General features: G+C 40.5%; 1 protein-coding gene across 5 annotated transcripts in view; it reads right to left on the bottom strand.

The window, feature by feature from the left end:
* The window catches only part of SRGAP2 (SLIT-ROBO Rho GTPase activating protein 2), a 102005-nt gene that overhangs the window by 21803 nt on the left and 63486 nt on the right, over window positions 1–16716 (bottom strand). For 3 of the 5 annotated variants that reach the window (XM_029083783.1, XM_010163109.1, XM_029083785.1), the window contains exons 7-11: window positions 12214–12438; window positions 10461–10562; window positions 9360–9557; window positions 4675–4759; window positions 1793–1820 (exon numbers count right to left, since the gene is read on the bottom strand). In XM_029083783.1, coding sequence (XP_028939616.1) covers window positions 1793–1820; window positions 4675–4759; window positions 9360–9557; window positions 10461–10562; window positions 12214–12438 — 638 coding nt within the window. The remainder of the gene's footprint in view (window positions 1–1792; window positions 1821–4674; window positions 4760–9359; window positions 9558–10460; window positions 10563–12213; window positions 12439–16716) is intronic. The other 2 variants (XM_029083784.1, XM_010163110.1) reach the window with 1 other exon arrangement.

Here is a 16716-nt window from a genome sequence, read left to right as displayed (position 1 = left end):
CCAGATAGACAAGTCAATCATAATGACTTAGTCTCATTCAATTTACAGAACTTCAGAAAGATTTCAAGTGACTTTAAATCATTAAAAACCCAAAATAGACACAAGGGAGTCCACTGCTTTGACAAAAGATTACCCCTGACATTTTAATTCCAACCATATGGAAATCTGTTCTGTAAGGCTCCTCGTTCAAGATGAAGTTTGTTATAAATTGCACATAGCACTTCTCTGAGAGAGCCACTTACAGAGGGGAGAAGCAGGTGGGAGCATGCTGGTTCCTACTGCGCTGTGAACAGCTGCCGTGGTGGAGTCTTTAGGATAGTTTCTGACAAGATTTCAAATAAATAAATAAAACAAACCCCTTCAAACAGCAGCACGCACTAGCCAGGCTAAGCCTTTTCAGTATAAACCATGATGGTCTCATTTATTTATGTTGGTAGATATTAATTGGGGAAAAACAGGAAAAAGCTTTCTCCTTTGCCAGGATTTCCCTCTCAAAATTTATTACTGAGGTTTAAAATTCCTATAGTTTCTTGTAAAAATGAAGCATGAGAGATAATAGCAGAGAGGCCTTAATGTATCATTCAAGCCAATTCCCTGCTAGGGCAGATGGCTGCTGAATTATAAATAAGGTGATTAGAACTGTGATTTTTCAAAAGACTGTACAATTCGTTAATTCAGGGGAAATTCCTTTTATAAAAATCAAAAACACTGAATGAAACAAAAAGAAATCAGATTCCACGGACTGTCACAGACAATAAGGTCTATTTTAAACTATTAGCAGTAATGATTCTTTGATATTTAAAATTGTTTCATGATGAATAATATTTTATTATTACAGATGTCAGGCTCTAATTAGGACCTGTCAGCTTTGCTTTGCTGTAAGAATGTGAAAAGTAATAATGACTCCAGATCAGCAGTAATCACCTTCCTTTTGTTAAAAGGCAGGATGATGCACAACCCCTGTTCCAGCTCCTCATGCCCAGCGGAGCCCCTTGAATCCATCAATTTAGAGATGGAGATTTGTTATGTTTTATAAAAACCCCATCAGGAGAAGCTTAGTTATGGTTCTGTGATTGGTTCTAATTACAAATGAAAAGTTTATTCTCCATGACCTCTATACTGCTGCAATCCAGTGCCAGAGCAGAGCAGAGCAGATCAACAGGATAAAGAGTTTTCCAGTATATGTTTCTCAGCCCTGTGAACTGACCACGTGGATAAACTCTGCAGAGTCACTGGGCCCATCTCCCTAACAGAAATATAAAAATCTCAGTTTTATAAAGATCTTTGTTTGAAGAATACTTCTCTGGGTGACAGTACCAAATTAAACAGTTTCTCACACCTGCCTGTCCCCTTCCAGAGCTCAATTAAAGGCATCAGGGCAAGAAAAAGTGCAAGACCTCCACGTATCTGGTTTTTTTTTTCGCCTGCCCTTGGTTATTTTTAACTCCAATCAGTTTCTCAACCTGTTGCTGCTGGCAGGTGCACTGCCACAACTGCAGCCAGCACGGAGAGGTGTTTAAGCAGGCACTGCATCAAAAGGAATATTCATTACCCAGTTGACCAGAGGTCACTAAATACAGGTATAAGCTGCACCACCACCTTGCGCTGATGTAAGTAATAGCTATGGCCTTTAAAGCCATATTAACTAGCAGGAATTTGCTTATATATTAGCTAAATTAATGTATTTTTTTTTTAACAGATATATATCCTAGGCTGGTAACTGATCTGGAATGGCAGTGACCAATTTGCATCAGATTTTCCTTAAAAAAATTATTCCCTGAGCCGCACCTACCTGGCAAGGGAGCAGTCAGTCCTTTGACCTGTTAAGAAGACAAAGAAATACAGAGTTACGAGAAATGAAAATACATTCAACTGCTTTGTAAAGCAAATTCTGGAAGACAGTGGAGGATAAAAACCATCAGAGAAAGAGGGGGCAGCTCTAAGGAGCTGGACAGGGACTGACTCCCCAAGGAACACTTCTGGGGAGACCATGGAAGCCCATCCCTGCCAGCACAGCTCCTCTGCAGCCGTCCAGGAAAGACAGCAAACAGCTCGGGTTGCCCGAGGACTCTTTCTTTGGAAAGTATTGTTTTTGAAAATTAGCTCCCTGTGCATTCTAATTGTTGACTTCTGCTGCCAAAAAACTGGGCTTGTCAACCTCTCCCTCCCTCCCTCCCTCCCCTTTCCCAGGGGAACTGGTGGGGTGAGAGATTATACTTTATAAAGCCACTTAGAAAGATTGAAAACATTCACAGATTTGTTAGCCCACAGACCAAACGTGCTGGCATTAAGCTATTTTGGGAGACAGACGTTTAATGCTATTTTCCACAAACATATTTATAAAAAAAATAACATTCCATTAACTTTGCACTGAGTTTGCAAGGAAGCAGCCAAGCTAACGACTACTGCTAACACAGACATCATCTGAAAATACCACAACAAGGAGTCAGAGAGACAGAAAACTAGCATGTGCTTTTGGGAACTGTACAGGCCACATCTTTTGCTGGTATAGATCATCATTCAGTGAAACCATACTGATTCACAACAGCTGAAAATCCACCTTCCCTACAGTTGTCTTCCCACTCCTGGGGAGATGGAAGAATGAACAAGGGAAACGTTTAATTGCTGATGACTGACAATTAGTTGAACACATCTCGATAGCCACTTTCCTCTCCCCATGTAAAGCCAAAACAGTGCATAATTTACATGAAAATGTTATTCTGAAGCAGAATTTCCAGCCATCTGTCCCATTTCCATCACAGAATATTCATATATATAAATTACATGGCTGTGGCAACATCAAGGGGCTCCTACATTAGGGTGACAAATGTGTACAGTAGGCAGGGACATAATTACTTGTAGATAGGAAGGTTTGCTGCTATTTCTATTACTGGAACTTGTCAACTTTAGGTTAAGTTAATTTGCAAGAGGACTAATAAATGTCACCTGAGGATGGGGCAAAAAAGAATAAAAATCGTAACAAACCCATGAATTTTCCAGGGACTGAAGACACGCAGCTGTACACACATTTTTCAGTAAAGCTGCAAACCATGCTCCAGGGACTTGTGAAAGGAATTTTATTTCCCCATTTCCCAATTAAGTGACATTTTATGGATAAGCTTAGGCACAGTCCCCAGTTTGTACCATTAACCTGCTAATGTGGTTTTGGAGACAAAATGTTCCTCCTTTTCTCAGCTCCTTTTGATCTCAGGGATGACAGAAGGGATTTTTTTCAGAAGCTGCTGGAACTCACCCTGACACACACTGAGTGCCTTCACAGAGTGACTAAGAAAGCTCTAGTTTGCAAAGCAACCACAAGGAAACAGAAGCAGCCTTTAAATCTATGTAGCAATACAGAAATCACATTTAATTTCCTCTTCTTACTCCCCCCTGCCCCCCCAGCTTGCAATGGGTTCAAGGGGCAGGCAGGTTAAGAGGAAATAGGTCTCGGTATGCAGAGGTCAGCTATGATCCAGGAATGTGATTAGTCACAGGGGCAGCACGGGTGTCATTTGGAGATATTTAGAGGCAAAAGAAAAATACCCTAAGGACACAGATCTTTGGCTTCATCCACCCTTTCTACAGGACAGCTGAAGGGATGAGCAACTTTAAACAATCAAGCTCCAAGTGATGGCAGCATCCTTTCCTTACCTTCTAGTGGCTTGCTTCTGATAAACATGGAACTCTTAATTACTCTAGCAATCAATATTTTATTTTTATAGTGTATTTTTGAACTGAAAGCAAAGCACTTCAAAGGCCACATGCTGTTCAGGTTTTCATTCAGAAGATTTGCACACCATAAACTGTGGGGAGTCCAGTTAAGTTACATATCAAACCACGAGCCCTGCTCCAGCATATAAACCCAGGAATGAGTTGAGCCATTTTTTGACCTGACATTTAGACTGTTAAAACCTTCTCCTCTGTAAATATGAGGCAGAGAGGTTTCTATGGAAACTTGGATGCATAGTTTAAGCATGTTTGGCCAACAGGATTTGCCCATACCATGAAGGGAAATAAATCTTCCTTTGTTCTGACACTAATAGCTAATGCATATTCAGTCCTGGCTGCTGCCCCTTGCCTAATGCCCTCTAGATAGGCAACATATTTTACATGCTCTGAAATTTGTTTGTTATTCTCCTAATAAAAGCTCGTGCTCACATATATTAATTTGGCCTGGATTGAAACCACTGAGGTGAGAAGCAGATAAACTACCATGCAAATGGGTTGGAACTAGATGATCTTTAAGGTCCGTTCCAACCCAAACCACTCTATGATTCTATGATTAAATGAAACTTCTGACCAGCCTAACAAGGCAATACTTCTCAACTAATCAGTAAACTGTAAATCACAAGTTTTACCCCAATACAGATTATTGAGAAGCAGAATGTGTGTGTCTGGGGAGAGGACAGGATGACTGAGTGGGCGTACGCTTCATTTTAACAAATAAGCGATGCATATTAGTGATTCATTAAGCATTTTCCATTCACCATTAATGAAGCAGCCACGTAGGTCATTTGGCTTCTCCATCATGCAGAAATCAGAAAAATAAATTCATAAAACATGAGTACATCCACTTTGCATCAGTAATCCAAGACTGTTACACTCATTCAGCTGACTAATTCAATAAGTGCAATAGCCTGGCTAATAGCAGTGACCAGCGGGTCCCAGACTCACTTTCTCCCAGGGTCTTCTGAAGAAGGTCGTGTTTGGCTTGGAGCTTTGTTATCAGGTTCCTGCCTTCCAGGTATTCCTTCATTTTCTGTGAAGGTGGAAAAAAAAAAACCCAAGATCATGAATGGACAATTAATTTCTTCAGTTGCATCTTTAGGTTACTAGATTCTGAACGTATTGCTGAAGTGCAGAATTACACTGAAATTTACGCTGCAAAGGATGAACCAAGTCCTCCTGGCTTATATATTTAGGCAAATCTATAGCTCAGCCCATATATATCTGCAGTGCAACTTCTATTGTTCCACTGTGGAATCAGCTGAATGTTTGGCATCTTTTAAGACATCTGAGAAGCCGTCATGCATCTCCTCTCCAGACAGGGTGAAATGGAAATGCACTTCCCTCACGCGTCACAGGCAACTGAATGAGCAATCTGTTTTAACAAACTAAAAGGCTGCTACTGTGCTTATTCTCTCACTTAACCTCTCTCACCCCACTTTACTTGTCAAATAGTGTGTCTGGATGATACACAGGGTTGCAGGGGGGGCATGGGACAAAACAAATAAAGATATTATTTAAGTTCAGATTTGTTCTCTTGGTGAAGTATTATACAATCATGTCATCATTTTTCCCCCACTTCTTTTTTATTTTTCACAGCTCTGCAAATGCTAGGGTTTTTTTACAGCTCTTTCATCTCTTATTTTGCAGTTCAGAACAGTATTATTTATCTTCACCATGCTGCACTGCATAAAATACTCTGCTGTACAGTAGCCGTCCACATTATAATTAGGACGTGTTTACACTCAAAAACACATAAATAACACATAACTCTTCAAATACCACAGGCCATTCCTTAGAATCATGAGGTATTTTTAAAATTCAGCTAGCAAAACGAACACAAAGAAAGGATTCTCATTTACTAATGAAATGTTCCAGTTCTTGTCTTCAGCTTTCCCCCAATTCTATCTACTTTCTTCCAGTTCTGCTCTAGTATTGCCAAATTAGACAGCAAATTCTTAATGTAAAAGAATGTTTTTTCAATTAAGACAGTGCCTGGACCCTGAGTAATATATACATATAGTGCAACACTATTGAGGGAGGAGGGAAACTGTCCAGAGTAACCAAGTTTCCTTTATGGGCTCCCCAGCAGTGGTGTGTCCTGACACAACAAAAACGGCTGAGCTGGGGCTTTCATTAACTGCCCAAAGTCTGTGGTTTATACCCTTTTAGTTGACAAAATTGGGATGAAAAATTTTGTCTCCTTGGAGAGTCTCAGCACTTCCTGCTTCCTATACTAATACTTTAACTTTTTTGTTGTTGTTTTAGAAGAAAACAGGAAGCATGATCACTGTAGCCAAAAAAAAAGATAACCATATTTTTTGGAATTTCCCTGTAGAATCTGTTCACCAAGTCCCAACGATGGATTTCGCTAAATCAGTTATATTTTGCATCAAATCTTGACAGAAGAAAACATGAAGAGTGTAAGCTGCTAAAATAACCAGAGAATTTGAAGTGAGGATTTGAGGATAAATCTGGTTCTGGGAGGTGCCAAGCTCCCCGTCTCAAAGTCACGATCAGATGAAGAGACAGAAGGGTTAGAAGGCTCAGCTCCAAACAGCTCAAACAGAAGCTTAAAGATCAGCAAATCAACTTGATTTGGAAGAGAGTTAAGCTTCCCTTTGAAGTAGATATAAAAACTTGAGCTCAGCTTGCTGGTGGCTGTGGTTCAGCACGGGGCAGTGGATTCCCTGAGGCACGCCGCTGGCACTTGCGGATGCTCTGGCTTTGAGGCACTGGCAGTGGTCACATTAAGAACATCACCTGCCCACAGACAGGTACCAGGGATTGTTTTAAAGAAGAAAAAGATAATAGTTCCCATCCAGCACAGTGTTTCGTGTGTTCTTTCTATTTCCTCATGCCTAACATTCTGTTCCCTGCCTGTTAGCAGTATGTTTATGAAAAAATAAGTAATTTCAAAAATCAAGCTTCAGGCTTTTTTCAATGAATTACAAAGATTCACTAACTTTTGATTTCTGGCTTAATAAAAACAGTCAAGGAAAAAAAAATAAAATCAAACTACAGGAGAACTCCTTAGGATTTCATTTCTGGCAGAGCACAGCTGGAGTCAGATTAAGCACAATCAGACACAAAAGAGTAGAAACGTCCTCAAGTCACAATATTTCCATGTTGTAAAAATTAAGGGGTGAAGAATTGTTGTTAGCCAGAGACAGTGAGCATTTTGCACCTATCATGTTCTCAAAACCATGTGACTTTGACACCCTTTCCAAGCCCAAACTCACTGCAATATTTTTCCAGCAAGAACCAGTGGCCAAGTGGCATAAATGATGAAGTGAAATGCAAACTAGACCCTATCTCCCTGCCTTGTGGGAACGGAGATTTTATGCTTTTGAGGCTATAAACAGTTTCTGCCACTGTCCCACATCCTTAACTGTCTCCAATCTTGAAAGCTCAGCAATTTTTCTCCCTCCCTCTCTCCCTCCACCCCACAGGAACGACTTCAAACAAGGCACTCGATTGAAGGAGTGGGTGATCAGATCCCCGCTCCCCTGCTAGCGACAGAACGTGGGAACAGTGGCACATTGACACAACCAGCGTGACATTTCTGTAGGACTGATTAGCAGGGGAACTTTATAGAATACTCACCTGTGTCTTAAGGGTTTGGTAATAATAAATTTACATTCATTTTTAAAGCACTTCACAAAATGAGCATCGTACTGGGTTTTAATCTTTCTAGAGATAAAAATAATGTTTTGACTAAAATTAAAACCGTTTTAGAGGTAAAAAGAATGAAATAATTCATTCCCCTTTTCTCTTCTCAGGTAGGGCAGGGTGCCAGCTGTATTACCATCAGCAGCAGGGTCTCAGCTCTGCCAGGATCCTCATGCTAGCTCCAATTTTGCCGGCTCAGGAAGCAGGAGTGTAGCCATGGCAGCAGTGCTCCCCCCCTGCCTGGCACCCAGGACACATCCCTGGATTTTGGCTCCCTGAAGTCACTGCTGCTGCCTTGCTTTAGCTCCCTGCATTAGCTCAGTGCTAAGTCAGTCATCATTCCTGTGCTTTTCACTGACACAGGGAAGTTTAAGCTTCTATTCTGAATACAAATCTTCCTTCAAAGCCCTAAGAACGGAGCCATCTCAGCACCAGCGTGCAGTGATATGCCTCTAGTGGAAATTCAGCTTGTACCAGCGTGGAGACACTACAATCAGTGCTCCTTCAATTAAATTCCCATGGAGGCATCACTGTATTTACCTAAAAGCTCTGCCCAGCTAGCAATGCAGCACGTGGAATTTCCAACTTGAGTTAGAGTCATATGGAATATTCTTTCAAATTAGTATTTTTCTTTCAGTTCACATCCCTCATGTGCATTTAGCACATCATAAGGTACAAGGGAATTTCAATCTCTGTTCTGCATTATGCTTTGTTTTTTCCCCCCTACACAAAGAATGCCTCGCCCATACTGCTCCACAGCTCTGCTCTCAGACTCATTAATACTCATCAGCATTTTCTCATACACTGAAAAAACCCTGCTCTTTATGGATTCACAGCTTGAAATCCTTATAAAGGCTATTTACAAATCGGGTCAATAGCAGATCAATCAAGTATCTGATGAAGCTGGTGAAAGAGGGTCTGTCTCCACGAGCAGCTTCGTTCTGTTCATAGTTATTTTACCCACGTTGCACGGGCTGCACCTCTGCTGACTGAGACGGCTCCGCAGCCCTGCTGGGACCTCACTGCTCTGCAGCAGGATACAAACGTGATGAAACAGAACAATATTACATCCAAATCAAGTCCTGGGTTGGGTCTCCTGTTTGAACTGACAATAGTCCCTCTCTCTAGAGAGGGAATGCTTAAGAGTTCAATTAAAAATCGTTTTTCTAGTTTCATAATCCTGGGCAGGGTGGTCAATCCCTTCTTAATTGACTCAATTTCTCCACCCACTTTTCTCAATAGCCAGTTTCACCTTCTACCAAGGTTTTATAATTTTTCTAAGGCCTGACAGAAACCATCCTGCTAGCTAGTGTCATTTGCACAGAAACTTCAGACTTTTCATCAGCAACACCATGCTTGGAAGAGGAATGTAAAAGGCATTAAGTAAAGCAAAAGATGCCCAAAGGCATGACAAAGAACCCAGGATAAAAGGTAAGATTTTCATCTGCTATTCTGAAATATTTTTAAACTGGAAACAAATTCAACAGTTTAGCATAAATCTAATTAGGGAAAAAAATCATATAGTCTGGTATGAAATTCAATATAAAAAGCTCTTAGCATCTTGTAAAAATGCATTGACTCAATTAAAAGCTTATGTGAGCTGAAATTGTAAGACGATAATAGCAAAAAATGAAAGAGCTAAACATTTCCTTTGTTCGTATTATTTTTTAAAATTGATATTTACAAGCTATTAAGTTCTTTGTTAGACAATTCCTTTTTAGATGCAGAAGAAATCAAATTTTACACAACTTATCCACAGACTAAGCTTGCATCAACCAAGGTATCCCGATATATTTGTAAAGAATTCAAAGCGCTCGTTTTTAAAACCCAATATGCTTACTCTGCTTGTCCAAAATCAATTACAGAAGCATTTTTGTAAGACCACAGCATCATTTTTCACTCTCTTGTGAGTATAATTCTAAATACATTGTACGTGCTCATACTGAAAATTAACTCCTTACTGTGAAATAGAACTGCTCCGTCTCTTGCTGGTTGGCCCGTCTCTTGGCAATGCTGGGTTTGCTCATGAACGTTTCCGAGACGGTGGATTTCACAGACTCCATCGAGTTGCTGTACTGAAAACAGTCAGAGACATCAAAGTCCTCTATCGTGACTATATCCTGGATTGTCTGGAGTGTAGCTTCCATCGTCTTCTTAACCTGTCCAGCAAAAAGGAGAGGCCTTATAAAAAATGAAGGTAGTATGTTGCAGGTAAAAAACAGAGGCAGTAAGTACCCTGGAGCATTTTATAACAAACAGATATTACTGGTTTCACACCCTGGTGTGATAACTGAGGTACAAGTTCTGCTCATTAACAGCACAGTCCATATAAACAAAGGGTTGGCAGCACATGGAACCTGCCAGGAGTAGGAAAACAGTTGTAATCTTACAGGCTGGGAGGAGGAGGAGGAGGTGTAAGGAAATTTAACCTCAAAGCAAAGACTGCTGGAACAAAGACCTTATAATCATCTTCTGTAACTCCATCTACCAGGCATCAAACATTAGATATTAAAAACAGGACTTTGCAGCAATGTACATTTTTACTGAAGGCCAGAATCAACTTCCTAGACATAAAGGAGTTGCTAATTTTGCCCAAGGAGGATTACAAATTCTTGAACACAGAGGTGCAGATTAGGTATTTTGACCTGTTCCCTAACAAATGCCATTGATCTAGTCTTCTCACTAATTAAACAAAAATTAGCTCTTACCTTAGATTATGCAAATTCATTGTCTTCACTTTCAAAACATGAAATTCCTCTTTTTCTCTTAGCTACCTAATAGAACTTTTGCAATATAGCCAACCCTACCAATTTAAGAATGGGAAAAGAAATACATGCAGGTATTTCAAAGGATCCTCTCCACGCACCCAGCTTTAATGCAAGATCACACACTAATGTACTGCTGTCACACACTAATGTACTGCTGGTCTCAGCTGCCTTATTCTTAAATTTTCCACAAATCTTCATAGAAAATAATTAAAGCAACTAGATTTGTCCTTAATTAGTCCCGACTCCCCACTGGAAGTGGTAAGAGGGTTGTTGATTTTTGGTTGGTTAGCTCACCTCTTCATTTTCAATCTTAAGCGTAGATAATCTCGACTGCAATTGCTGGCACCTCTGCACTAACTCACTCTGGACTGGTTGTTGGGCACATAGCTGAGACTCCTGGAAGAGAAACAGTACTGCTTTTAGAGGGCTAGGGGAAAAAAAAAACCCACATAAACAAGAACATTGCAATTACTTAATTCAATTATTATAAGCAAACATTCCCCAAAGTGCTTCATTTTAAAACTTTATAGCCCTGGATTTAAACCAGTGGAAAAGGTCCATGTTCTACTAAATTGTGGTTCCCTTCCTGGTTGGATTGAAAAGTGAGCAAGAGAGAGAATGTGAACATCAAAGAACTGGAAAAAAATAGCTACTTTCAGTGATATAAGCTCATCATGTGTTCTGAAAGTCTGAAGGTGCTTTAATCACAGATATTAGGCTAAATCCTGCTGCCCATCAAGAAGAATTTGGTTCAATGCATTAGTCAGGCATCCTGGGGCAGGGGTGTGAGTGGCTCAGCTTGCTCAGCTGAACTACCTGTATGCCACAGGTACAACTCGCTATTTAATGAATTCCGTGGAGTAAAAATAAAAAAAGAACAGGTTAGGGACTTGTTAAATATCCCAGAAGAGTGGGCTTCCCTGTACTGTTCAGAATCAGTCTTATTTCACAGCATGAGGCACCTTGTCCTTTTAGTTTTGTTTTGCTGGTGTTTGTTTTTCTGAAAAGGAAAACGTTGACCTCATTGCATGAGGATCTTTTTTAAAAGACAGAAATTGGAAGTGGAGTTTTATCACACATACACACATACACCATCATACATTCAATCTGGTCTATGTAGGACCATTGCAACAAGATGACCAGCCTGCATTTATAAACACTCCTTCAGCCTTGAGAAGAACCAAGATAAATGATTCAGTGAATGTGAGCTGTTAACTGAACACCAGTCTGCAGGTCATTCTTTTTCTTCCCATGATCTTACAGGATACTACCAAAGGTCATTTGCACTCTGAGGGTTTCACTGAAGAGGGAAGAGACAAAGAGGAGCCTTAACCAGGGACGGTAAGAAGAGGCTGGCTGCAAGAGACCATCCTTATGGTTTTTCCTCAGTGTTCAGGAGGTTAATGTAGAAATCCAACCAATCAACCTAATGATTCCATTGTACACGTGTTCCCATTTAGATTTGTGAACCGGTTTCAGCTTGTGTGACTTTAAACAGTTCCCAGATGAGTAACCACATCTTGATAAACCTATAAAGAGAGAGCTTTTCACTGCCAAAAATGAAAGTCCTCTGATTGCCTTGTCTCACAATAAAGACACATAAAGCACCACGATGAACCATATGTGCTCTAAGATTACATACTCCAGTGCCTCAAAAAGCAGCAGTTAAGTTCCTTATCTTGTTGCACCCTTGTTGTCTCAGGGTGCAGAGGTCAACTTGTGGGTTGAATGAGAGGTTAAAGCCATGTTTCCTACCTACATTTAGCATTATATCTAATTAATATATAATTATATAAAAATTAAGCATTTTCATCATCAGTAGCTTTGATAATCAAAAAGTAAGAGTCCCTCTTATTCAGACATTCATACCATGAGCCTCTGCTGAATCTTTACATCAGCTCCCTTTCCTAAAGCTCCCCTCTACCTGCCAAAAATAGAGCCAAACAGGTGGCCTTAGAGCTGGTCTATCTATCAAAAACGAGTGAAATTAACAGGCAGAGCTGCGAGCGTGTACAGAGTTAGAGCTGGAGGAGGAACATAAACTGACCGTGTCACCCATATGCGGCTGAAACTCGAACTTCATGGGCGGGCAGAAGACATTGTTGTACATCTCCATCAGGCGCTGCTTATCACTGTTGGCATCCAGGTTCTCAACAGCGTTTTCAATGGCATCCAGACCCTCGTGCTTGGACTGCTCCAGGTTTAGCTCAGCAGACAAGAATGTCCTGAGAGCTCTGTTGAGGCTAGCATGGTATCCCAGGTCACAACACTGCTGGAAAAACACACACAATTCTATATGAATAAGTGAAGAAATTCTGGAATAGAAATTAATATATTTCCAAAGCCAGAAATTATATCAATGGATAATAAGTTGTGAATATTTCATCATCTTCTGAGTACCAGAGTGGTCCCACGTCCCTCCTTGATCACAGAAGCATCTTGACTAGGAGTTCCCAGAGATGGCCTTAAACAGAACGCTTAACCTATAAACCCATAAAAATTTCAACACCATGTTATAATTAGTTGCCAAGACAAGCACAACTTAAACTGTTATAACAGTTTGCAGAGTTTGTGTGGAGTACCAGAGACTTATTTTCATGATGTTAAAAAAAAAGTACCCTAGAAGTTGGTGTTTTCAATAGTATGACAGTGTATTTCTTTAAATTCTAACCTTACTTTTAGGGGCACTGATTCCCACTGAACACATTCCAAAATCCTTAAATAGAATTATTCAAGGCAAGAGGGAAGCAAGGCACTGAAGTACTATCTGAAGAAACAAGACGTGGGATTTGGATCATCTGCAAAGGTTAATGTGCATCTAAATAATTCCACCCAAAATACAGAAAACTGCTTAATTCAGAGTACTTCAGGAAGCAAGAACATGACCTGTGCAGCACAGGCATGAACAACAGAGTAGTCCAAAAAGCAGCAATCAGATGGGATGACTTCATTGCTGGGGTGAAACAGAAGAGCAAAAACTTTCTAGCAGAAAGTGGTCATGGTCAAGAATTTCCTGGCTATTACTGACACCAGGATGATGTCACTGGAAGACAATCAAGCAGCTTCATCTCCACCACAGCTACGCAGCCAAGTCTTAATGTTTCAGAAGGGAGAAAGGCACTTTTCATTAGCTGATCAGAAACAGCCTGAACTTTTCAGACATCTAATAAAGTGAGAGAGAAAGGAGCCCACCTTCTTGGAATTACAAGCAAGATTACATACGCTAGGAGAATATCTAAAAAGAAAGAGACCATCTGCTTGATTGCTGTGCTGCTGTAAGCAAAATTCACATGAAATCTCCTCCTCACCCATCATTTGGGTCTCATCACTGTCATTGTGTGCAAACGCAAAACAACAACAACAAAAAAAGGGAATTAAAAAAGGAGGGGTAGAGGGAGAGAGAAGAGAGCAACTACTGGACCATTCCCTGCTTTCACAGAATTTCTGTCACCAAGTGCTGCTAGATGCCTGGTTCCTGTGCCAACAAGCTGTGGCAGGTGGGGAGACTTGTAAAAAGAGCTGCAGTTGCTGGTTAGGCTGGAGGCAGAGAATTAAAGGGCATTACATTCAATCAGAAAGAACAAAAACTAGCCAAAAAACCCACAAAAGATGCTTGATTGAGAATTTGCACGTGTGGAGGCAGTCTTGGATCAACAGCCACTCACAGCTACTGCTCTTCTGCATGCACATACAGTGCCATCCTCTGCAGTAATTTGGGGAAAGCTTATCCAAAATGGGCCAACAGTTCAGCCAGGATCAGGATTAGCTCAGCTGTAACAGGACCAGCTGCTCCTTTTCCCCCCCTCCTACTGTGGGACAGACAGTTGCACATCCAGCCAGGGTGACCAGCTTGTCCCCTCTGCTCTTGCCCTCCTCCAGCACACATCCATGCCTAGAAGGAAAACTGATCTGCTGCACAAGGGGAGTTCACTGGTGGGACTGGGAAGTCAAATGGGACTTAATATTTTACACCCCACTGCGCTGAGCAGCAGGACTACATTAAGACAGCAACATTTTTTAGCTTTATGTTATTGAAGCCGGTGACAGAAAACATTTTTCAGCCCACTCCCCCACTTTAACATTTTTAAAAGGCCTGTGTACCATATTTATAAATGTATCAGCCTTGCCATCCCTTTTCTGGGTTATATAAATGTTTGATGGAATCGTTCTCCGAGGAAATCAATTTTTTATAAGAATTTAATGATAACTCATTCAAATTCACTTCCCAACGTGACAGCTGATTAACCCTTTGCCAGTTAGCAGTTTTCAAACAGGCCCAAAACAGAAGACTTAAGGAGAAGAAATCTAAAATGCAATCTTCTGTTTTAAAATGCAATTTCCATTTGGAAGGGAAAGTACAAGATCCTGGAGTAAAGAGCAGTAGTGTACCTATTCCTAGGAGAGTAAAGTCACCTTTAGGACCCACAAATACACAAGCGTTTTCATCTTCTTTTAAATTCTGTCCTAGTGACCCTTTCATAAATATGACTTAATACAAACTTCCCCATTACTGTAATATTTCATTAACATCAAAGAGCTGCCTCAGTCCCCAAAGTCAGGAAATTCAAAACTACTGGGCTATGTCAGGAACAATTTATTGCTCTTAACTCATGATGAAGAATTAACTCACTGTTATCCTTCCACGCACACTGGAGAGGGAACACAATGTGTTGTATAAACACAACAACTTTAATGCCATTTAACCTAACACAATCTACTTGTAAGTAACTTTGAAGATTGCTTTTACATTATATTTCAGAATTCAATATCATCAAATTATTAGATCAAGGAACAGAATTAGGACCTGGCTTAAAAATCACATTCTTATTTAAGTCAGATGTTTCAGATAACCATCACTGGTTATAATTGTTAATTTTCGATCCTTCAGATCAAAAGGCTTTAAGTAAATCTATATTCCCTACATCTTAACAATGAGATAACTGAATTTCATCTCCTGTGCTCCCAAGGCAAGTCTCACACTTTTCCATGCCTCCTGAAAACAGAGCAGATAAATGCTTGCTGCTTTTTTTTTTTTTTAAGATTATGAGAACTTGCAATTTAGTTTTAAATGGAAAGTTTCAAGGAACACAAGGGGGTTACCACGGGCATGGACTCACCCAGAGTCACGATGGCTCTTCTCTAGGAACAGGGACAAATCCAGGTACTGCAGAAGCTTGGCTTCTTGACCATGCCCCAGAGATGACTGAGAGTATCTAGTGAGAGGAGCACTTCCTTCAACGCTGGACAAACTTCTATTTGTCAATGTACTACCTAAAAGTTCTCAGGTCTGTGCTTAAAAATCATTAGGGGTTTATGAAATCCAAATGGATTCTTTATGGTATATGACTCAGGAAAATGTACTAAGTACAGTCTGTTAGCAGACAACTGAATCCAGCACATCTGCAGTATTTAGGGGACAGCTTATAGGACAGGATTTTAAAAGAAAAAATTAAGGCAATTGAATTACATTGATGTCAGTGAAATGAATCCCTATCTTGTTTGTTTCAATATAAAAATCCACAGAAAGCTATCATTTGTTAAGAAAAAAAAACCCAAGATAGCACAATTCAAGCTGAGCAAATGTTAACCAAAAAAAGGTCTCCTAAACAGACACCAGGTATAAACAAAACACGCCCCCTCAGCACAGCAATTCTGCAAAATGTGACACTTTGAAATAATAATGTTTTTCAAAACCATCTAGTGCTGACAATCCTGACCTCCAAAGGACAGGTTTAAATAAATACCTAGCAGAAGTGCACTTCATGTGATTTTATGATCAGCTGAATAAATGTATTATGTATGCTGTTAGGTACTATAATAGCTGACTAATTAATAGTGATCTGAGTGCTCTTTATTGCCTGTGTCTAGAGACACTTCTGTTCATTACTCCCCACTCCTACAAAGAAAGTTCCCTTCAGGCTTTGCAGTGGAGTGTTTCTAACAGTGATGGCACCGGGCTGTCCTTGGCAGGCACAGCAAGATCAACCAACAGTCAGTGACCCAGACACAATGTGCTCAGGCCATTTGGTGCTCCAGTTCTGCAGGCTGAAGTGGAAGAGGAAAGATTTGGAGGTTTCTGTTGTGCATGTGACTAAAAGCAGAATCAATGCTCCTTGAATACTGGGGTCCTTCATTCAGCTGCAGGACAGAGGGTTGGCAGGCAGCTGAGGAACAAGCTCCCTCCACCTTCTGCTCCACTGACAGGTTTCTGCAGAGAACGTTCTAAGGAAAGGGAGGACGGGTTTCTACAGCTGGTTTATTTCTTCATTTCTTTGCACAGACAGAGAGACTGTGGAGTGGCAAGCAGTGGAACCCCCATCATTGCTGACACTCCTCTGACACCTTTCAGAACTGGACTGAAAGTGCTCTGCAGACCCAATGACAGAAGAAATGCACTAAGTTGCTGTAGAGCTGGTGGGTTGGGGTATCAGAGGATGGAAAGTCTAAAACGCAGGGAGGTTCATCATCCCTCTCGTGAAATATGTTAGAGAAAGCATTAACCTTGAAAATACATGGAATTTTTCAAAACAAGTTAAAAGCAGCTTTAGAA

The sequence above is a fragment of the Antrostomus carolinensis genome, unplaced genomic scaffold (genome assembly GCF_000700745.2).
Source record: "Antrostomus carolinensis isolate BGI_N321 unplaced genomic scaffold, ASM70074v2 scaffold15962, whole genome shotgun sequence".
Classification (NCBI taxonomy): Eukaryota; Metazoa; Chordata; class Aves; order Caprimulgiformes; family Caprimulgidae; genus Antrostomus; species Antrostomus carolinensis.
The sequence above is the reverse complement of the archived record's forward strand: the minus strand, read 5'-3'. Positions and strand labels throughout refer to the sequence as shown.